Here is a 24,031-nt window from a genome sequence, read left to right on the forward strand (position 1 = left end):
ATGCATATGATAATATCTAAAATTGGAGGCATCTAAAAATGGAATAGTGAAAAGAGGAAGTCTCCCCTCCCCTATATTGTATTGAGATGAGGATGATCCAACCCAACCAGTCCCACAAATGGCAAAACACATTTCCTCCTTTTTTTCTAAAACAAACATGCCAATCCAAACTTTCCTTTTCCTTTAACATTGACACACTGCTTCTCCAAACTCTCTGCTCTTATCTAATATTCCCCGTCAATTCAACACATAAACTAATTACGAAGGAGATGGCAGAAAATGTATTAAAGTTTTCATCTGCAGTAGTTGCACACAAGGGGTTTTTTTTCCCATTAAATTAGAATACTACTAATTCTCTTTTATCATTGAAGGTTACAACTTTTTTTTTACTATGCATCATCTTCTTCTTTCTTCTTGCCGACAATCACATATCCCACAAAATAGAGACCTAAGAAATCGAGTTAATGCTTAACAAGTAGAATTTAAATACCCCAATCAACAATTAATTAACATCAACAATTTTCTTCTTAAACCATGCTCCATACCCCCTACCAAACCATCTACCTTACTTTCTACCTTGACCTGACAGCAGCTCCACCTCTTGCTTCATCATTGGCAACGGCAACGCCTGTGCCACCACGTTTCTCCATGCTAATCTGATGATGATACCCACCGGAGCCGTAAACGTGACCTTGATGATGCCCCATCATCATCATCCCTCCGTACATCCCTCCTCCATTGAATCCACCACCACCACCACCACCCGGACCTACTCCACCTCCACCGCCACTCCCTCCGCCACCGCTGCCACTTGCCCCGCCGGAGGAACCACCACTAGCGCCATCTTTTTCTCCCCTTCCCATGGAGCTCTTCTCGCCTTCCATCTCCCTGTACTTCTGCAAATAAATCTTCAAGGGCTCCACGTACTCCTCGAATCCAAGCGTCGTCATGGCCCAAAGCAGATCATCCCCGTTAATGGTCTTCCGCTTTTCGCGCTGACACTTGTCTGAAGCTTCTCCTGTGATGAAACTGATGAACTCGGAGACGCATTCCTGGACCGTTTCTTTAGCGTCTTTGGAGATCTTAGCGTTCGCCGGCAACGCCTTTTTCATGATCCTGCTTACGTTTGCGATCGGCAAGAACCTGTCTTGCTCACGCGCCGACGTTTCGCTGTGAGCGTTTCCTCCGCTGTTGTTATGCCCCCCCGATTCATTGTCGGATTCAGCCATCCCCAAAGAAAAAGAACAAAAAAGGAAACAATTCCCGGACAAGTTTTCTATAAGCTAGCGGAGAATTTGGGGGGTTCGGTGAGGGTAGAATTGGGATTTCACGATGATCGTTGTCGCTGGTCGGAAAGGAAGAACGGGTTCCGAAGAATGAGGAAAGGAGTGTCGGATGCAGAGAGAGAGAGAGAGAGAGGTTGTTTGGGTCCGTTGGATAGATGGGATAATAATGCATCGGGGATGACACGTGGTTGGTTTTGGACCGTTTGTTTATCGATAAGAGTGGACTCATGAAGTGGAATTTCGGTCGTTGGATCTCCTGTGGGCCCTGGAGATCTGAACGGCTTGAAAACGAACCACGTGGTGGAGGAAAACGGGAGAGTGCGTTTTTACTTTTTAGGAGCACGAGAGAATCTTTAGGCGGCTGCTGCGGCTCAGCGATTTTTGGCTTGGCTGAGGTGAGCTGGATCGAGCTGGCAATGCCAACTCATCGTCCTTTGTCTTGGTACACGTGGCAAATCATGAGCCTTTGATGTTACATGCGTCAGATTGCGGAGCTTTCCAAATTGTTAGTACCCGATTCTCCGATATGCCATTGCCCATTGCCCATTGCCCATTGCCATGTGAAGTCTTCCATCTTTTTACCCTCATAAATACTCTTATCTGTGTACTTTTCGGACGCTTTTTTTTTTTTTAATTTTACTTTCACATCTATCCATTTAATTATTTTAACTTCATACTTTAATCTATTTGACTTCAACTTACTTTTTTAAAATTAAATCAACTTAAGTTTGGTAATTTGAAATTAATTTTCTGGGTATGCAATACGCTTTTTCTTTGATTAATTTTCGGTTTAAAAATAATTATTAGCTAAAATAATTTTCTTTTAAATAATTCAAATGTGAATTTGTCATTTTTTTTCAAAAAATATGTAAATTTTGCTTAATTATAATTCTAACACTATTATATTAGCCTTCACTTATATGAAGCAATGATTTAAAGTTATTATCAAACACTCATTTGACATGAGTTAATATCGTATAACCCTCATCTTCATCTTTAATATTATATTATTTATATAAAATAAACATATTGTGTTGGATTTAAAAATAAATAATATATACATAAAAATTAATTAAAATGATTACTTTTTATATATTTTTCATGATTTATTATCTATATCCGGGTTTGATTAATTCTTATTTTGAAAGTATTAAAGTTTTAATTATATATTACAAATCATATTCGAGCAATCATTTAACATATAAAAGTAATCATTTTACATTAAAAAAAAGGGTTTGAGAGAAAATACCAGTCGAAAAAATATAATAAATATATTTATTAAAATTAAGAAATAAATAAAATATTGAATGAAATGGTAAAATTTATAGTGTTTTGAATTAAAACTCATCATTGATGAATTAATAAAATATGATAAGACAAAATAGCATGAGAGTGGAAGCCTTGGGAGAAGCAGCCCATTGGGTTTTGGAAAAGAAGCTCAAAGCCTAGTCCTTTTGAATCTAAGGATTACAAGATGGTTGAAGCCGAACTAGGAAATTGGATGACCATGGATGCTCAGCTTAAACCATTATCGACAGAATGGTCGATGTGTGTGGAACTGGTGACCGAGCCCTCTTTGGCCCGCCATTGGGAAAACGGCTCTGATAGCGAGCCAAAATTATTTTAGTAGATTTGTATAAAATGTCATTTTCAATTATTTATCTCATTTTACACAGGTTGTGAGTGATAAAATTTAACCAAAATTATTTACATTTCATGCTATATGTCTAGATTAATATCATATTTATTTTAGTGATTTAATTGTTATATTTATGTAATTATTACGTTATTTTTGTGACCTACTTTTTAAAACTCATATTGTGTGAATACCATGTATTAATTCATCCCTTTTTTGCTTATGGATTAATATCAAATGCACTGATAAAACTTTCACAAAGGATGACAAAATTTTTATCTTTTTTACTTGCAATATACTAAATAATGATCCGTTAAATTTTAATATAATTTTCCCAAGGAATTTTTTGGTTTATGACCTCAAAAATTAGTAATTAATTATATATGGAATTAAATCTCCATGTTAATGTATACTATATCTATGTTTGGCTGCATCAGAAGAGAAGGGGTTACTCATTGCTATTATTTCACTTAAAAATTTAAATTTTAAAATTTAAAATTTATAAAAATTAAAAATGATGAAATTAGAGAATATGAACTAAACCCATAATTTATGTATAGTACAAGCCCTGCTTGCATAATTTGACACTGTTACTATTTGGATCAATATTGATATTTCAAAATTTTAAAAATATAGGGATTAAATTTGACTTGCTAGAGTATAATGAATAAATTTGTAAATTAGACATAGTACAAAATTAATAGAAAATTTTGACTTTTATAATTATTATTTGTATTTTCACACTACTAAATCCCCATAGGTGGACTAAAAGTTTTGCCACAACTTATGAAATGCTGAAACTAGCAAATCTTGCGGTCTTATGTGATTTTTTTTTGTTTTAAATTTGCTTGAATCAACTTAACTCTCGAAAGGTAAGAATTTTTCCGAAAATTCTCCAAGACACTGAAAGTAAAGTTGAAGCAACTAAAAAAATGAAGGAGCAACAAAAAAACTTAGAAAGTCATAAGAAAGCAATACACACCAAGTGTTTGAGTAGATAAACTCAAATATATTTTAACTCAAGAATGGAACAATAACATGATTATAAATGAGGAGGAAGTCTTCTATTTATAGTTGAGCTCCCCCATATCCAACAATACAAATTGAATTAAATCAATGGCTAAGATAATACCAATATACAAGAATGTCCTAAGAGATTTAAACTTTGGATCAAATTTTACTTAGAGTTTGCTTACAACAGGATCCTTAACTGGACCATTCCTCACCTTAGAAATAACAGGCCTCTTCGATAAGTCCCTAATCATAATACCCTTTGCCCCAGGCTTTCTAGATGAACGACTATTTTGACCTGATCCCTTACCAATACTAAACTTGAGCCCTACCACCTCTTTCCCTTTTGATTGAGCCTACTTTACCTGTGCCCGTTTCGACTGGCTACACTTTTTATCCATTTCAAACACGCTTACAACAACTATTAAGTCGCTACTATCCTTTGGCATAAGACCATCATCCTAATCATTTTGTTCAGCTACAAGATTGAAACGTGATCCCGTATTCCGTGGATGAGGTCGACCCTCCTCATCCAAAGGCCTCTTCGACTTTCTCTTAAATTTTTTAGCAACTACCATCCATGATCCAAAAGCCTCCCCTTTTGCCCTTTTATCAAGGTCTGTCGTCACTGGTTGTTGTTCATGACTTGTACCATCATGACCTCGATCATCGACATCATCTCATATGTCCCTCGTACTCTTTCCAATCTTCGGACAAAAATCTTATAAGTGCCCAAACAAGTCACATTCAAAACAAACATTTAGTAGACTCTCATATTCAACTCGTTGTAGTCTCCCCTCAATCCAAATCTTGGAAACTAGGGGCTGTTTGAGATCAATACTGATTGCCATACTTGCAAAACGACCCCTCGACTCATTTTCTGCGTTATCATCAACCTTAATAACTTGTCCAATAATGTTTCCTTTAGCTTTCAACAAACTCTTTTTGTACATGGCATCCGAGAACCCTGGAAGTTGAATTTATACAACCATTTGATACAAAAAATCTTGTGATGTTGTGAAAAAGGTGGACCAAGGCTGCACAGTTAAGTATTGTCTATATCATCCATGGACTTTGCAAGAGCGCCTTACTGTAGTCTGTCTGAGTCTGAAATTTGACTATGTAATAGTCGCTCTCTAAATCCATTAGTTGGAATGCTCGTTTAGACCTCCAGAGGCTATAAAGTTTGCTACAAAATGCATTAATTGAAATCAATTCTATGGCCTAGCAACTTAATGACAACGGATTTCGAAATGCTCTTCTGGATCAACGTATGCACCCTTTCCGAAAACTGAATATCAGGAACACCATCAATGAGTTGTGTAATCACATTACCATCTTTAAGATCAAAACCATCATCTTCATATAGGTCTCAGATCCCTCCTTACCTGATTTCCCACCAAGGAACATTGCCTTAAAAGTCATCTGGCCTATCATATCTTCCTCCATTGCCATCGTATTCCTATCCGGTGGATCCTCCTCTCGTTGCCGCACTTTTTTCATAGCCATTGCCATACTGGTCTCTCCCAATTCATCACGTTGGGAGGAGATGCCACCACTTGTAGAGAATTCTATAACCCTGCTTATTGTTGACCAAAAGACACAATAGGTCTTTTATAAGTTTTTATTTTATAAATTGATTAAGACATGAAAGGTCAACACACAATTTTTAATTGCCTAGCCACTTAAAGACACATTAAATTGAAAATAAATATGAGAATTGAGTAAACTTAAAGCTAAACCAATATTAGGGTTGGTGACGGACCGTATATTCTTTTGCCAAACTTGATTACTAAGCATCTTATCCAATGAAATCCAATGCAATTTGATTCTTAGACAGTGTATTAAATTTAGATTTCATTATTTATCATCATCACATTTTCTTTAGTGGTTATGATATTCATCATTACTATTGATGGCTTGGATTTTAAAATTTTGATTCAACAGTGTATAAAAAAATTAATTAGGGATTATTTTGAATAATACTAGTACATGAAATTGGATAATACAATATGGTCATGTATGGGATATAATTTAATATAAATTAAAATATATAATTTGTTTTTTACAATTAGATGTCTTTTTGCCTAGTTTAATTAAAAAATTCTCAAATTTTACTGAATTTTAGAAAATAAGTTTTAAGTTTTAATTGATTTTCCTCGCCAAATTTTAGAGAATACAAATGAAAAAAAGGTGAGCAATATTTTTTTTTAGAGAAGGCAAAGTCTTTTTCAAGTTACCAATCAAACAAAAGAAGCATTGGACCAAGGGCAAGACAACAACGAGAACAAGGAAGCTTCCCATTGTGGAATCCGATGGAAACAACAAAACATTTCTATATTGATTTAATCTCACCAAAAGTCGTCAAACTGTAGTATAAATTATAAATTAATTCTGAAACTTTTCCTCAATCCTTCCATCATCCTAGTCATTAACTTGTTAAATGTCTGTTCAAATATGACCAAAGTATATTTATAACACAAGGATCACATTGTAAATACGTATGTTCCTATTGTATAGAATCAATTTAAAAAAAGAAAAAGAAAAAACATGAACAAATTTTCTTGACATTGTATGTTTTTTAACACATCATATCCAAATCAAAGTGTGTATGTTAAGGTGTTCAAGTATTTACATTTAGATTTTTCTATTTTAAACATATTTTATATTACGTTCATATTGACATTTAACACCTAGATTGATGACTAAAAGAAGTAGTGAATTTAAATTATAAAATTATTTGGTATATTACTTAAAATTAAATACATAATATAATTAGATTATCTGATAAATATAAATTTTAAATTGTGAATTCTTTTTATTTTATATGTTTATCCTTAATTTTTTAAAATATTTCTCATTATTTTATCTTTAAAGTACTTAAAAGATAATATCGTGTTCAAATAAAATAAAAATATTTTTCAAAACAATATAAAATAACTGAAAAAAATTCTATATTAAATGATAATATTAATTGTCAGCTACCTTGTCAAATAAAACATTCCGAAAATTAAACATCAACTTAACATTTGAACAATAATTTAGATACGTTTGATGAAATTTACCCTTTGGTAAAAAAAAAGAAAAAATAAGAAATATTTATTGATAAAAATTGTGGAGAGCCATGGAATAAAGTGTTGGTAATTTTGACGAGTTTTAAGTAACCTACTCTCACTTGGTTCACTTATTCACATTTAAAAATTTATCTACAAATAGTTTAAATAAAAATATGAAACCCAAAAAATTTAAAATTCATCTTCTATATCCAAATCTTTTATTCTGACTCCATTATAAAAATTAATTATATTAATTATATATGTTATATAATGATTATATATATTTGTATTAAAAATCACTAATTTAATAATAATTAAATTTATTTTTCAAAACTTAAAAACTTACCCAATTAAATAATCTAACCTAAAATATAAAATTTTTAAAATTATATTTAATACAGTAAAATATTTATTATATTTATGATAATGTTTTTAATATAAATAATTTTTAATCTATTTTTAATATGTTAAAAACTTTTATTTTAATATTTTCAGTGTATTATATTTTAAAAAGATATTTTAAAATAAAAAAATAATCTAAAAAATATCAAATATAATTGAATCAGATCTGAATTTACTTGTTTTTTAAAATTAGATTAAACTTAGAAAAAAAAAGGTTTCTTTTTTCGAGTCAAGCTCCATCTTAAACTACCTTGCATTAGCTTGACCCGCACAGTATTACATCTAATTTTAAGATTAATTACTTCGAGGTTCTTTTTTTTTTTTCAAACTCGTGTTTATGAACTTTAACACCGTCTTAGTCTTTAACGAAAGTCAATTTCTCCTTGTTGAATTTACCTTCTTCTTTTTTCTTCTTTTCTTACTTTGAATCCGTCAACCAAGTAATTTACACCGTTAATCTTTCTGATTACGGGCAGCCGTGGCTGCTATTTCATCCATCTCCTATTTTCATTTATTTACACTTTCTCGATCTCTCGACGTCCCTCGAAACCTAACATTGATCCCCATTTCCCATGAGTTTTGGGGGTTTCTCTTTAACCGCTAAAACCATTGATCCCTGTTGCCGCAAGGAAGAAGCTCAGTGTTAGAGAACTGTCTTTTGAGGGTTTTGGCACTTACCCTTTTACTTATTCAGTTTCTTGTAAACTGGGTTGCTTTTATTCTTTGCTGTTTGGTTGTCTATGATTTTTTTTTTTGAGTTTTGTGGTATTTGTTTGAAGAGACAAATTTGAGTTGGTAGTTGGTTGATGTTGTGTATTGTTAGTTCTATGGCTAATTGCAGGAAACTGCGTTTGAAAGATGCAGCTCTTAAACGTTTGCTATCTGTAGTTGTAGTTACCTTATTAGGAGTTTTACTTTTGATAGTTTCTCTTAGGACCAATACAACCCCAGGTTTAAGTGAATTAGATGAAGATTTAAGTGAAATCGCTGATATTCAGAGCTTTAGTGAGAAACTCAACCTTCCTAAACAGAATGAGTTTTCGATTCGATTGGCAAAGCAAAACCAGATGCCCCCTAGGAATAGAGATCTGTATCCTAAGTTAGCTAAAGATCATATAACCATTGTTTTATACGTGCATAATCGGCCGCAATATCTCCAAGTGGTTGTTAAGAGCTTGTCCAAGGTTGTGGGCATAAGTGAAACATTGTTGATAGTTAGCCACGATGGCTACTTTGAAGAAATGAATAAGATTGTGGAAGGGATCAAATTTTGCCAAGTGAAGCAGATATTTGCCCCGTATTCGCCTCATGTGTTTCCCGACAGTTTTCCAGGTGTTTCATCAAATGACTGTAAGGAAAAAGATGATGCTGGGAAGAAACATTGTGTTGGGAGTCCTGATCAGTATGGGAACCACCGGTCTCCAAGGATAGTTTCTTTGAAGCATCATTGGTGGTGGATGATGAACACTGTGTGGGATGGGTTGAAGGAGACCAGAGGGCACAATGGACATATTCTTTTCATAGAGGAGGATCACTTCATTTACCCCAATGCATATCGCAACCTACAGCTTCTTGTTTCGCTGAAGCCTATCAAATGCCCAGATTGCTATGCTGCAAATCTGGCACCTTGTGATGTGAATTTAAGAGGGGAAGGATGGGATAGTTTGATTGCAGAGAGAATGGGAAATGTAGGTTATGCCTTCAATCGGACTGTTTGGAGAAAAATCCACAAGAAAGCTAAAGAGTTTTGCTTCTTCGATGATTACAATTGGGATATAACAATGTGGGCGACAGTCTATCCTTCGTTTGGCAGTCCAGTGTACACGTTACGAGGTCCAAGGACTAGTGCAGTTCACTTCGGGAAATGTGGTTTGCATCAGGGCCAAGGGCAGACTAATGCTTGCATTGATAATGGATCAGTAAACATGCAAGTAGATGACATTGATAAGGTTGCTAATATCAGATCAGAATGGGGTGTGCATGTGTATGACAATCAACCTGGGTATAAAGCCGGGTTTAAGGGCTGGGGTGGCTGGGGAGATGACAGAGATCGTCAATTATGCTTGAATTTTGCTCAAATGTACCATTCGCACAACACTTATCTTTCAGCTGTGACGATGAGTTGAGACTTGAGCATCTCAGATTTCCCACTGTTGTAACTGGTGAGATCTACATTATTTTCTTCAATAGTTTATAGAAACACGTATAAATTCAAAGTTGTTATAGTTTTGTATCATCGAGATCGTTTCTCATTCTTTCTCCAAATTGGCTGCTTGTCTTTGGAGCAACGCGGAGAGCAATAAGTTTGTGTTGGCAGTAGTGGATTCTTTTGAGCTCAGATTGCTTTGTAAGTTGGTTGACATACAAAATTTTCTTTACCATATTAGTAAATGGAAACACACACCAACAGCTATGTGATTCTGTCAATATCGTGTGTTTCTTCTATTTTCATACATGCACAAGCAAGGATGGCTTGTTTATGTTTTTCCCATAGAATTGAAAATTGCTGCATAGCCTATGATAAGAATCTATTTTCTCCTTCCAGATGTTGATACTACTTTTAGGCTTTTAATTGTATTCTGCTTGAAGCTCTGTTAAGTCAAGATCTTTGTTTATGGTGAATTATTCAGCGATAAATTGAAACTCAAAGAAGCTTGATCTACACCAAATTTAAAGTCAATACAATCAATTAACAGTTTTTTTCTTGATTTGGAAAGGATGCATATCCAATCACAGTTTTTTCCCCGACTTAATATAAATTATTTTGAATCTAAAATGAACTAAAATGGCTAATTGAATTCGATTGGTATGGGTATTATTGCTAATGTGGGAGGACACGAGTTTGAATATGTTGAAAGGTATTATTTTCTTATTTTTTTTATAATATAAATAATAAACATTCTAGCTTGAATAAGATTAATTTTAGATGGTAAAATACATTTGATTAGGATTTTACTTTAATATCATCTACACTAGAATTTGATTTATCTTAGACTGTAAAATTGAATTAGAGATGTGTTATTAGGATTTTATTTGAATACAACTTTGATTTGAATTGGTTAATCCTAAATTGTAAAATTGACTTGAAAATTTAATATACCGAATATTTTTAGCGAATCAAGTAATTAATGTTATTTAAGATTTAAAAAAAAACTTACTTTATTTTAATTAATGTAACAGCCTCTAATTTACTAACAAAATATCAAATAGAGGAAACATTGTAGTGCGAAAACACCGAGACAGTTGGGAGCTCGGTAACAGTACAGACAGCAACGTTAAACAGATACACGTGTCAATTTGCCTTCTCTCCCGTAAGTGTCACGACCACGTACGTGATGACGGTATTAGCCTGATTGGTAGTTAGCTGTGAGTTGTGGCGGTGATGATGATGATACCACCACGCAAAATCCGAATTCATTGGTTTTTTTTTTCTTTTAAATAAGGAAATTTATTTTATTTTAAATTAGGTTATAAGATTGAAAATAAGATTATTTTTAAAATTTTAAAATAATATTTATTATTTTATAAAAAATAAGTTTTTGTTAATTTTAAATTGAAATCCGAGAGATAGATTGATGTCTAAATAGATAATATATATTAATTTATAATTATCATTTTTAAATAAAAAAATAAAGGAAATGAAGAGAGAAGTTGGATCTTATCCTACACCCTTGTCAGTGTTGTTCATTTCTTTATTTAGCTTTTAAATTGGCCTTTTAACGCACTTCCCACTTATCTTTCAACTACAATTTTGGTGGGGGAAGGAGGATTGTAAGGGCTTGTTGCCTTTGAACTACCCAGCTAATTTATTATTTTCTCATGTAAATTATTTTGTGATACTAAATAAATAAAAAGTTTTCATAACAATAGTTAGTTAAAAAAAAAAAACAGGTTGTGTAATATTAACATACAAGGTAGGCAAAAAGCCATTTCTAAGCTTCTCATAAAATTGCGTAAACTCAGAGCCAGAAAAGACGGGACCGAACCCAAGCCATATTAGGAAGTCGCTGGAATTAAACCCCTTGTGCGCCATCTTGGGTCTCAATTGTCAATTGTCAATTGTCAATTCTCAATCAGACAGCAGCAGGAGTTCCTCCTGAAATTCATCGCTCTGCTCCTGGAGCCTCCTCCACTCTCTCTATATAATAGTCGCCGTAACTATTTTTTCCTTTCATTAAGTCCAGCACTCTTTCCCAGTAATACGCAATTTTTCTTTCCTATAACTACGTCTTCAATTCACATACAGGGTCATCATTTTATTAGTTTCTTCAGTATCGGCTTTTTCTTCTGGGGCTTGGGCTTTGTCAATGGAAACAGTTTAGAATAATGAGTTGATTACTTGGTTTCTTTTTGTTTAGGATTTTGGAGGGGCAAATTACGAGGAACCTGCCCAAGGTGGTGGAATCTATTTTTCTGGCGAGCCTTTTGATTTCATTGGTGCCTTTTTATTTTGGGATTGAGAATGGAATCATCAGAATTATCTATCTGAGAGAAAAAGCTGGTAACTTTTTCTTCTTTTTTTAATGGTTGTTGGGGGATTTTTACTTTGGTCATGATTCCCGGGTCCAGTAGATTCGTGCTGGCAACAAATAGGATTCTTTTAGTATGGGAATTTCAATTTAGTTACGGACTATGTTGGTGAAGTCTCAAGTTTTGTCCTGGCATTGGCTGTACAAACATTAACGGATTCCATATAGAGCTTTAGGTTTTTCTTTTGTTCATGCTGATTTTAATATTACATTTATATGGGTTGAAGAAGAAGCAGAAGAAGAAAGAGGAAAAAAAGGGTGTTTGAGAAAATGTCATCCAGGTCAACAAACAAGAGTAACTGTTCTAGGAGCAGTTCGGCACGGTCAAAGCAAAATGCTCGTGTGATTGCGCAAACTACAATCGATGCCAAGCTACATGTGGATTTTGAAGAATCCAAGAGGCTCTTTGATTACTCCACTTCTATCGACTTCAACATTTCAAATTCAACCAGTAATGTTCCATCTTCTACTGTGTCAGCTTACCTTCAAAAGATGCAAAGAGGGAGTCTAATTCAGCCCTTTGGTTGCTTAATTGCTGTTGATGAGCAAAACTTCACTGTTCTTGCTTATAGTGAAAACGCTCCAGAATTGTTGGACTTGGCGCCTCATGCTGTTCCAAACATAGAGCAGCAAGAGGCTCTTACTTATGGAAGTGATGTGAGAACACTGTTTAGTTCTCCTGGTGCAACGGCCCTGCAGAAAGCTGCTAATTTTGGGGAAGTTAACCTTCTCAATCCGATATTGGTTCATTGTAAAACATCAGGCTAGCCCTTTTATGCTATTTTGCATAGGATCGAAGCTGCGCTAGTTATAGATCTAGAACCAGTTAACCCAGCCGAGGTGCCAGTAACAGCTGCTGGCGCATTGAAGTCCTATAAGCTGGCAGCCAAAGCCATTTCAAGGTTGCAGTCCTTGCCAAGTGGGAACATATCTCTGTTATGTGATGTTTTAGTTAAGGAAGTTAGTGATTTGACAGGTTATGATAGGGTAATGGTTTATAAATTTCATGAAGACGAACATGGAGAAGTAATTGCTGAAAGCCGTAGGCCTGATTTGAAACCTTATCTAGGCTTGCACTACCCAGCTACCGACATACCACAAGCCTCAAGATTCCTTTTCATGAAAAACAAAGTTAGAATGATATGTGATTGTTCTGCCCAACCAGTTAAGGTGATTCAAGACAAAGGATTAGCTCAACCATTAAGTCTCTGTGGATCCACGTTAAGATCTCCTCATGGGTGTCATGCACAGTATATGGCAAGTATGGGATCAATTGCATCTCTTGTGATGTCAGTAACTATCTATGAGAATGATGATGAGATGGACAGTGAGCAAGACAAGGGAAGAAAATTATGGGGATTAGTGGTCTGCCACCACACTAGCCCCAGATTTGTTCCATTCCCACTGAGATATGCCTGTGAGTTTCTTATACAAGTATTTGGAGTGCAAATTAACAAGGAAGTGGAGCTGGCAGCCCAAATGAGGGAGAAGCATATTCTGCAAACCCAGACTGTGCTTTGTGACATGCTGTTGAGAGATTCCCCTGTAGGAATTGTTACTAAATCTCCGAATGTTATGGATCTTGTTAAGTGTGATGGGGCCGCACTCTACTACAGACAGAAATTTTGGTTGCTTGGAGTTACCCCTACAAAGGCACAGATTAGGGATATAGCAGAATGGCTTCTTGAGTACCATAGTAGTAGTACGGGCTTAAGTACTGATAGCCTTATGGAAGCTGGCTATCCAGGTGCTTCAGTTCTTGGAGAGGCAGTTTGTGGGATAGCTGCTGTTAAGATCACTTCTAAAGACTTCGTGTTTTGGTTTCGGTCCCATACAGCTAAAGAGATTAAATGGGGTGGTGCAAAGCATGATCCTGGTGGCAAGGATGATGGAAGAAAGATGCATCCAAGATCATCATTCAAGGCTTTTCTGGAGGTTGTCAAGTGGCGTAGCCTGCCTTGGGAGGATATAGAAATGGATGCAGTTCATTCCTTACAGCTGATATTGAAAGGATCCTTGCAAGACGAAGTTGCTGATGATTCCAAAATGATTGTGAATGTACCATCCATTGATGACAGGATTCAGAGGGTGGATGAACTGCGTATTGTCACTAATGAAATGGTCCGCCTGATTGAGACTGCTGCTGTCCCAATCTTAGCTGTTGATTCCTCTGGTAACATAAATGGATGGAACTCTAAAGCGGCAGAACTCACTGGCCTGACTATTGAGCAAGCAATTGGCATGTCATTGTTTGATCTTGTTGAGGATGATTCAGTTGATGTTGTCAAGAACATGCTTTCATTAGCCCTGGAAGGTGATAGTGGGATTTATCTTTTGAACTCGCTGCTTATTAGATATTTCTTTCTTTTTCTTTTTTTTTTTGGTCTAGAAATTATATCCTTATTTAATTGAACATTGCATTTCAGCATTGTGGATATTTTTTGTTTCTTTCATATATACCTTTGGTTAAACTGTTTCACTTGCATTTGCATCCACTATTTTAGATAGCGCAATCATATTATGGAGTGCATAACTGTGTTATTTACTAGTGACATGTTTGTAGGCATACTGATCAGAGTATTGGGATTGGGATTAAGGTTTTCTGCATCGTTCAGCACGGGTTGTTTACTTAGTGCTATCATGCTGACTAATTTTTAGATCTTGTCGGTTTTCATTGAACCATGTAATTGGACATTTCCTTATGCAGGAAATATCACTTTAGCTTTGTCCATAGGGCTCCTCATATTCAATCAAATTTCCTTTACACTGTTTAGATGTTTCCTGAATTTATGCTTACATTTAATGTTGATGAGAAATGGCAGGTATAGAAGAACGAAGCATTGAAATCAAGCTTAGGACTTTTGGTTGTCAGGAAAATAATGGACCTATCATCTTGGTTGTTAATGCATGTTGTAGTCGAGACTTAAAGGAAAATGTTGTTGGAATTTGCTTTGTTGGGCAAGATCTCACCAGCCAAAAGATGGTCATGAACAAATATACGCGTGTCCAAGGTGACTATGTTGGTATTATGAGGAACCCATCTGCTCTTATTCCCCCAATTTTTATGATTGATGAGGTTGGCAGATGCTTGGAGTGGAATGATGCAATGCAAAAGTTGACTGGTATGAAGAGGGAAGAAGCCATTGATAGAATGCTTCTAGGGGAGGTTTTTACAGTAGACAAGTTCGGCTGTAGGGTGAAGGATCTTGACACCTTTACCAAACTCAGGATATTATTCAATGGGATAACTGCTGGTGAGGATGCAGATAAACTATTATTTGGGTTCTTTGATCAGGAGGGTAAATTTGTTGAAGTATTACTCTCAGCAAACAGGAGGACTGATGCTAATGGAAGGATCACTGGGATTTTGTGTTTTTTGCATGTGGCTAGCCCGGAGCTTCAGTATGCTTTACAAGTGCAGAAGATATCTGAACAGGCAGCAGCTAGTAGCCTCAATAAGTTGGCTTACATCCGTCAAGAACTCAGGAAGCCTTTGAAGGGGATTGTATTAATGCAGGGTCTGATGGGGGCTACTGATTTGAGTAGTGATCAGAGGCAGCTTCTGAGGACAAGTGTAATGTGTCAGGAACAAATGGCCAAGATTGTCGATGACACAGACATTGAAAGTATTGAGGAGTGGTAAGAGTGCTTAACATGCTTCTTACCTTAGTTAGCGTCATATTTGTTCATTGTTACCATCAGTCTTTCATGGATTGAACATTTCTCATTATTGTATGGTGTTGTTCATAAGCTGGCCTTATCTCTTCTCTCTCTCTCTCTTTAACGAAAGGTTGCTCCGTGTGCAGCTACATGGAAATGGACTCCGGGGAGTTTAACCTTGGAGAAGCCTTGGAAGCTGTCTTGAAACAAGTTATGTTAATGAGCCAAGAGCGGCAAGTTCAGGTGATCCAAGATTTACCTCCTGAAGTCTCATCCATGTACTTGTATGGAGACAATTTGAGGCTTCAGCAAGTCCTTTCAGATTTTTTGACAAATGCACTCCTCTTCACTCCTGTGTTTGAGGAATCATCGGTTTCATTCAGGGTAATTCCTAGGAAGGAACGTATTGGGACAAAGATACACATTGTTTATCTTGAATTTCGGTAAAATCCGTTTCCTGTATGCTTTATCATGTTCATAGCTGATGCAATCTGGCAAGTTCTTTAATATTAAAAAGGAAGAAATGACTCAACCACCACATTTCCACATGCCTTTTAATTTCCTTTTTCCCTTTTTTGCAGAAGTAAAATAGGCGAGTGGGGGGAGTGACTAGAGTAGTCACAAACTTTAGTATGGTTAGCGACATTAGTATTGTTTACATCCTGAAAATGATAAATTTATTGTTTTCGTTCTCTGCTTGGGTTCTTTCCTCGCTTTCCTTAGTTTACCTAATTTGAATGGTCTTACTTTTCCACCTTCTTTTAGCCATTTTAAGGATGCATTTATTGTACTTATGGCATGTAGAAATAAATTATTTTTAACTTCTCTTTGGGTGAGTATTCATACTCTCCCTTGCAGTGTGGCAATCATGCGGTGTTTCTATATATCCTAATATAAAGAATCAATATGAAGTTGTTAATTTTGAGTGATTATGTTGCAGGATCACTCATCCAGCACCAGGTATCCCCGAAGATTTAATTCGGGAGATGTTTCACTATAGGCAGGGTGTCTCAAGGGAAGGTCTTGGCCTATACATCAGTCAGAAGCTTGTAAAGATTATGAATGGTACTGTACAATATCTAAGAGAGGCTGAAAGGTCATCCTTCATTATCTTTTTAGAATTTCCATTGGCTCGCCAGCTTGGCCACCATTGAAAACCCATAGCCAAGTGAAGCTTATAAGCATCGAAACAAGGCTACTGCAGCTTCCATATGAACCGTATCAGTAGCTTGTCATCTCAAGCAAACAAGCACCTTAACACCTCGGGGTGATCATACCGAGTCTGGATGATACCGGGGGCTGCTCAGCCTGTTGAAGAGCATTGTCCATTACAAGTATGTAAAGCAGGCAAAAAGTTTGATGCAGAGTCGAGGCTTTGGTAATGGGAACACCCGATAAAAGATTAGCTAATATCTTAGAAACCCCCTTCTATTAGGTATCTTTCTTGCATTACAATTCAGTTGACCGAGGTAATATCTAATTTCTTGGACATATGGTACCAATGTCGCTGCTTTTGGTGTATAAGAGGCTACTGTACAGTGAAACCTCCAGATGATCTATTGACTTGATGAGAAACCCTTTTCTAGCTATGGGGGAGAAACAGATTCAAAGACATTGGTGGGTCGTGCTTGTGAATGCAGAAGAATTAGCTGAGTTCTCGAACAACTGCAGAAATCTCCTTCAAGCCATTGGTACCGCAGACAGTTCCATAGTTTTCAGTCGTCCAAAGTTGCAGTTCCAGAATACCCGTAGTAAGAGTTAATATTGGGAGGATTGGCGACCGACTTTTGTGTTTCTAAAATTGCTGTTCCCTCCATTGATAGTATTTATGTTGTCTTGTTTGTGTTCTTTGATGTTTCTGTTTGTAAATGGCGGAGGCCTGTCTGTTTGTTTGTAAGCAGCTGTATCATTGTGTTGGTAAAACGGCTGTAAACCTATCGTGTTCTTTTTTGTTCAATGAACTTATATACTTAATTTACGTGAAAAGGGCGGATTCAGTTTATGTTTTTGTACCATAATAATAATAATAATAATAAACGAATCTTTATGCATGAATGTTAATATTAATGAATTGTCTGTTTCAATGAGAGTTCGTTTTTCAGTATAACATTTTTCGACTCTTCACTCTTAATATGCATTTCCATTTGTTCGTCAAAAACTGATAATTTTGAGCAACACAAAGGAGGGCGAAAAAGCATGAACCAGAAAGGTCGACCTTCACCGTCGTTATGCTCCGGTTTCTCTTCCCATCTACTCAAATTCCCATGCGTGTTACCTGCAACTCAACACTTGCTTTTACTTCATTCGCCCCTTCACTTTTTACCAGGAGCGCCACTAACCAGCATCTTTGCAGACCCCAAGTCCTCCATTCCTTAATCAACCCTTCTCTTCCTTCTCCAATCCCATTGGAAAAGTTTCTTTCTCACTATAAATCGTCTCAATCTCAACTCTCCTCCCCGCCCTTTTCAGCTTCAAGTTTCGAGCTACGCGAGTCTTTGGTTACGCGGTACAGAGATTCTCGTAGCTTAACCGATGCTAAAGAGTTTCATTTGCAGGTCCTGAAACATGGGTTTAACGAGGATTTGTACTTGTCCAACTCCGTCATCAATGTTTATGTAAGAGCTGGTGATTTAATATCTGCGCGAAAAGTGTTCGACGAAATGCATGAGAGGAATCCGGTTACCTGGGCTTGCTTGATCTCAGGGTACAACCAAAATGGGATGCCTAATGAGGCGTGTGAGGTTTTTAAAGAGATGATTTCTTTGGGTGTTTGGCCTTCTCATTATGCCTTTGGCAGTGTTCTTCGAGCTTGTCAGGAGCTCGGACCATGTGGTCTTCAATTTGGTTTGCAAATTCACGGGATGATTTCGAAATCTAAATATTCGTTTGATGTAGTTGTTTGTAATGTGATGATATCAATGTATGGGAGTTGTTTGGGGTCCATTGCCAATGCACGTCGCATTTTTGACGACATACAGGTTAAGAATTCAATATCTTGGAACAGTGTTATATCAGTTTATTCACAAACTGGAGATCCAGTGTCTGCATTCAAGTTGTTCACGAGGATGCAAACAGAGTGTATAGGGTCCAGTTTCAAGCCTGATGAATATACATTTGGGAGTTTGATAACTGCCGCTTGTTCTTCCATTAATTTTGGTTTATGTTTGCTCGAGCAATTGCTTAGTACAATTACAAAATCTGGGTTTCTTTCAGATCTCTATGTAGGTAGTGCTTTGGTGAATGGATTTGCAAGTTTTGGTTTAACTAACAATGCTACGAAGATTTTTGGGCAAATGAGTTCGAGAAATGTAGTCTCTATGAATGGTTTGATGGTTGGATTAGTAAGGCAGAAATGTGGTGAAGAAGCAGCTAAAGTTTTTATGGAGATGATGAACTTGGTTGATGTAAATTTTGACTCTTACTCTATATTGTTAAGTTCTTTTTCCGAATTTAGCGAGTTAGAACATGGGAGAAGAAAAGGTAGAGAAGTTCACAGTTATTTAATTCGTAGGGGCTTAGATGACACTGTGGTTCCACTTGGAAATGGACTTATTAAAATGTATGCTAGATGTGGTGATATTACTGCTGCTACTTCTGTTTTTAGACTTATGGTTAATAAAGATTTGGTCTCTTGGAATACCATGATTTCTGGTCTTGACCAGAATCAGTGTTTTGAAGATGCTGTCTCAACCTTCTACGCAATGAGAAGAACTGGATTAATGCCTTCGAATTACACTGTAATAAGTGCCCTGAGTTCATGTGCAAGCTTGGGGTGGAGGATAAACGGACAACAGATACATGGTGAAGCTCTAAAATTGGGACTTGACGTGGATGTTTCGGTCTCAAATGCTCTTCTTGCATTATATGCCACTATTGGAGGTCCTCCTGAATGCAAGAACATTTTCTCCTTGATGCTGGACCATGATCTAGTTTCATGGAATTCTGTGATTGGAGCATTAGCTGATTCAGAGTCTTCAGTTCCAGAAGCAGTTAAATGCTTTTTAGACATGATGTATTACGGGTGGGTTCCCAACAAAATAACCTTTATAAACGTTCTTGTGGCAGCATCATCTCTTTCACTCAGCAAATTGAACCATCAGATACATGCTCTAGTAATTAAACACTTTCTCGCAAATGACAGATCTATCGAGAATGCACTTTTGGCTTGTTATGGAAAATGCGGGGAGATGGATGAATGCGAGAAGATCTTTTCCAGGATGTCTGAGAGAAGAGATGAAGCTAGTTGGAATTCCATGATTTCTGGGTTTATACATAATGAGCTATTGGACAAAGCTGTTCATTTAGCCTGGTTTATGATGCAGAAGGGTCAAAAACTGGATGGTTTCACTTTTGCCACTGTTCTAAGCGCCTGTGCTTCAGTCGCAACATTAGAGCGTGGCATGGAAGTTCATGCTTGTTCTGTAAGAGCTTGTTTAGAATCTGATGTTGTGGTTGGAAGTGCAATTATTGACATGTACTCAAAATGTGGAAGGATAGATTATGCTTCAAGATTTTTCAACTTGATGCCAGTAAGGAATGTATATTCTTGGAATTCTATGATATCAGGCTGTGCTCGTCATGGACATGGAGACAAAGCTCTTGAGCTCTTTATGCGTATGAAGCTAGATGGTCAATTACCAGATCATGTAACCTTCGTCGGTGTTTTATCAGCTTGTAGCCATGTGGGATTGGTTGATGAAGGGTTTTCTCATTTCAGCTCTATGAAGGAAGTTTATGGGTTGGCTCCCAAGATGGAGCACTTTTCATGTATGGTGGATCTCCTTGGCCGAGCTGGTGAACTTGACAAAATAGAAGATTTTATAAATACCATGCCAATGAAGCCTAATGTTCTTATTTGGAGGACAGTTTTAGGGGCTTGCTGCCGAACCAATGGCCAAAAGACAGAGTTGGGTCGGAAGGCTGCTGAGATGCTCTTTGAATTGGAACCTCAAAATGCAGCGAACTATGTCCTCCTTGCCAACATGTATGCTTCTGGGGGGAACTGGGATGGTGTAGCAGAGGCCAGGGTGGCAATGAAAAAGGCAGCCGCAAAGAAAGAAGCCGGTTGTAGTTGGGTCAAGATGAAAGATGGCGTCCATGTATTTGTGGCTGGTGATAAATCACACCCGGATAATGATATGATCTATGCAAAACTCAAGGAACTTAACGGAAAAATGAGGGATGCCGGATACGTGCCGGAGACAAGATTTGCGTTGTATGACTTGGAAGTAGAGAGTAAAGAGGAAATCCTGAGCTACCATAGTGAGAAACTGGCAGTGGCATTTGTTCTCACACGCGATTCCAGATTACCGATTAGGATAATGAAAAACCTTCGTGTTTGTGGTGATTGTCACATGGCATTCAAGTATATATCGAAGATTGTTGGTAGGGTAATTATACTACGGGACTCAAACAGATTTCATCATTTTGATGAGGGTAAGTGTTCATGTGGAGATTACTGGTAACTGACTTGGGAATTGCATGCAACACTTGGGGTGAATCTGAGGAATATCATCAACTCCTGAGGTTGAAATCTGACTATTGCTTGGCTCACAGCGGGGTTCAGTATGCTCTACTCCATTCCAATACATAACATGGTTTGGTGATTTGGCAGCTGTTGACTAGTAAATGCTCACCCCCTTCCAATTATTTTTCTTCAATCGGAATAAATACTGGGATAAAAATTTAGAAAAAAAACTGAGTTTGCCCACAGTCTCACACTAACATTTGGAATTCATATTCAGCGTCGCAGAGAATTAAGTACTGATGTTAAGATTCTTGGAATTTTGAACAATGTCAATCAATATTACATGTGGGTAATATACAAGTTGTTTTGTATCATTCTTCAGCTATATCAGGTTTCTGGTTTTTTTTTTTCTTTAATTCAAATTTTAACGTTGATTTCATGCACCTTTTGATTTAGAATTATTCCATTTAGCCCATATGTATTAGATTTTATTTAGTCATTAAAATAATAGATTATTAGTTGAATATTTGGTTGAATTGGTATAGATTGAAAAAAAAAAGTTTATGGTTTAAGCTTATTCTTAATTTATTAAAAAAATTAATTTTAAAATTATATATAAATTTTGATTTTGTTATGAATGCTATTTAATGGATATTTAACATTTCATCTTGTAACCCCTTTTTTTTATTTTTGTATTAAAATATGAAAAGTCTAATCTCCATATATATATATATATATAGTGGAGTTTATTATTGTAAGTATGATGATAAAGTATAGAATGCAATAGAAATCCTTATATTCTTATATCCATCTTTTATCTATTAGTTTTGTTTATAATATGTTATCAACACGAGCTTTGGATCAATGAATGTAATACATTTTATAAAGATGTCTATTATGATAAAATTACTTATAATACAGTCAAATTACTTGTAATTTATTTTATGACTAAATTTTGTTTGTGAGAATAAAAAAGATGATTATGGCATCGTTAGTACAACTCATTTGGAAGCTGTTGATTTCTTCACCACCCTTAAAGGGAATAATTGATCTTTTAATTTTATTATTATAGTTTTAAAGAATAAATTTTATGCAAGTTTGTTATGTTTTTAACAACATGGTTATTATATTTTGTTTTAAATTATTTATGAAAATTTTATATATTTTGAAAAATTTATATGACATTTATTTGTTTTCTTTGAAGAATATAAATATCTCTCAAATTCAATTAGCAACAAATGGTGAATACTTATGCTTAGTAGACAGTGCAACTACTCATACTATATTTAAGAATAAAAAATATTTTTTTTCATTTAATAATGCAAAAAGCTAGTGTGAGTACTATATCTAGTAGTACCAAAATCATAGAATGCTGTAGAAGAGCAAATATATTGTTGCCTAGAGGAACTAAGTTTCAAATTAATGATGCGTTATACTGTCCTAAATCTTAAAGAAATTTGTTGAGTTTTAAAGATATTTACCGTAATGGATATTATTTTGAGACAATAAGTGAAGGGAATGATAAATATTTTCAAATTACGAGTATAATTCAAGGAAATAAAATTATTTTTGAGAAATTGTTTGCACTTTCTTGTGATTTGTACTACATGAGAATTAATACAATTGAAGCACATGCTATAATAAATCAGAAGTTTACTGATGATTTTATTATTTGGCATGACCGGTTAGGTCATCCCAGTTCAGTTATGATGCGAAAAATTATTGACAATTAATGTAGACATTCATTGAACAGCCAGTAGATTCTTCAAGCTAATAATTTTTCATGTGATGCTTGCTCTCAAGGAAAATTAATCATTCGGCCATCACCAGCCAAGATAAATTATGAATCTATCACTTTTCTAGAACAAATATAAGGAGATATATGTGGACCAATACACCCTTCGTGTGGACCATTTAGATATTTTATGATTTTACTTGATGCTTCAACTAGATGGTTGCATGTATCCTTTTTATCAACTCAAAACATGGCATTTGCGAGGTTACTTGCTCAGTTAATCAAATTACGAGCACATTTTCTAGATTTCCCTATCAAGACAATTTGTTTTGACAATGCTTGTGAATTTACTTTCCAAGCTTTCAATGATTTTTGTATGTCTATTGGAATAAGTGTTGAACAACCTGTAGCACATATTCATACACAAAACAGTCTTGCTGAATCATTAATCAAACATCTTCAAATGATTGCAAGACCATTACTTATGAAGTCGAAACTTCTAATTTCTGCTTCGGGGCATGTCATACTACATGCAGCATCACTAATTCGAGTCAGGCCAACAAATTTTCATAAGTTCTCCTCATTACAAATGGTTTCTTTGTCAAGATCCAAATATTTTCCATCTGAGAACTTTTGGCTATGCTGTATATGTTCCGATTGCTCCACCACAACACTCTAAGATGAGTCCTCAAATGAGGTGATGAATATATATTGGATATAAATCTCCATCAATAATTAAATATCTCAAGCCATCAATGGGGAATTTATTTACGGCTCGATTTGCTGACTGTCATTTTAATGAGTCAATTTTCTCGACGCTAGGGGAAAAAAATAATCAGCTGGAAAAAGAAATAGATTTGAATGAATTATCATTGTTACATATTGATCCTCATACACAACAATGTGAATTGGAGGTTCAAAGGATAATTCATTTACAAAGTTTAGCAAATTAATTGCCAGACACATTTACTAATCCAAAAAGAGTGACAAAATCACATATACCAGTTGTAAATGCTCCAAAAAGAGTGAAAAAATTACACATACCAGTTGTAAATGCTCCAATCAAAATTGATGTCCTTGAAGGACAAACTCTAGCTACTAGTGAGTCTAAAGCACGTTTGAAGCGTGGTAGACCAGTCAGTTCTAGAAATAAGAATCCTTGAAAAAGAAAAGGAGCAAAAATAGATAATGGTCAGATCGAGGAAGTAATGAATTTAAAAGGATCTCTAAAAGAGATTTTAGACATGAC

At 35.6% G+C, this 24,031-nt stretch overlaps 4 protein-coding genes across 4 annotated transcripts; 3 read left to right on the top strand and 1 right to left on the bottom strand.

Moving 5' to 3' along the window:
* Positions 1–270: 270 nt before the first annotated feature.
* LOC107924602 (nuclear transcription factor Y subunit B-3) lies at positions 271–3,108 on the bottom strand. The gene has a single exon (XM_016855127.2). It carries the CDS (start codon positions 1,227–1,229, stop codon positions 573–575), a length of 657 nt encoding a protein of 218 aa, XP_016710616.2. The 5' UTR covers positions 1,230–3,108; the 3' UTR covers positions 271–572.
* A 4,613-nt stretch (positions 3,109–7,721) lies between these two features.
* On the top strand, positions 7,722–9,935 carry LOC107922694 (alpha-1,6-mannosyl-glycoprotein 2-beta-N-acetylglucosaminyltransferase). Its single transcript, XM_016852824.2, has one exon. The coding sequence runs from the start codon at positions 8,198–8,200 to the stop codon at positions 9,515–9,517; it is 1,320 nt and encodes a 439-aa protein (XP_016708313.1). The 5' UTR covers positions 7,722–8,197; the 3' UTR covers positions 9,518–9,935.
* A 1,212-nt stretch (positions 9,936–11,147) lies between these two features.
* LOC107923974 (phytochrome C-like) lies at positions 11,148–17,582 on the top strand. Its single transcript, XM_016854199.2, is given in 5 exon segments — positions 11,148–11,892; positions 12,148–14,234; positions 14,743–15,559; positions 15,727–16,023; positions 16,521–17,582. Coding segments are annotated over 4 exon segments (3,372 nt in total). The 5' UTR covers positions 11,148–11,892; positions 12,148–12,190; the 3' UTR covers positions 16,735–17,582.
* Positions 17,583–17,678: 96 nt separating this feature from the next.
* On the top strand, positions 17,679–21,457 carry LOC107923975 (putative pentatricopeptide repeat-containing protein At5g09950). Its single transcript, XM_016854200.2, has one exon. The coding sequence runs from the start codon at positions 17,809–17,811 to the stop codon at positions 21,043–21,045; it is 3,237 nt and encodes a 1,078-aa protein (XP_016709689.1). The 5' UTR covers positions 17,679–17,808; the 3' UTR covers positions 21,046–21,457.
* The last annotated feature ends 2,574 nt before the right edge of the window (positions 21,458–24,031 follow it).

The sequence above is a fragment of the Gossypium hirsutum genome, chromosome A11 (genome assembly GCF_007990345.1).
Source record: "Gossypium hirsutum isolate 1008001.06 chromosome A11, Gossypium_hirsutum_v2.1, whole genome shotgun sequence".
Classification (NCBI taxonomy): Eukaryota; Viridiplantae; Streptophyta; class Magnoliopsida; order Malvales; family Malvaceae; genus Gossypium; species Gossypium hirsutum.

Bases quoted from the DNA above. Each gene is read 5' to 3' on its own strand.
- LOC107924602 (XM_016855127.2), bottom strand. From the start codon at position 1,229: ATGGCTGAATCCGACAATGAATCGGGGGGGCATAACAACAGCGGAGGA.
- LOC107922694 (XM_016852824.2), top strand. From the start codon at position 8,198: ATGTTGTGTATTGTTAGTTCTATGGCTAATTGCAGGAAACTGCGTTTG.
- LOC107923975 (XM_016854200.2), top strand. From the start codon at position 17,809: ATGCTCCGGTTTCTCTTCCCATCTACTCAAATTCCCATGCGTGTTACC.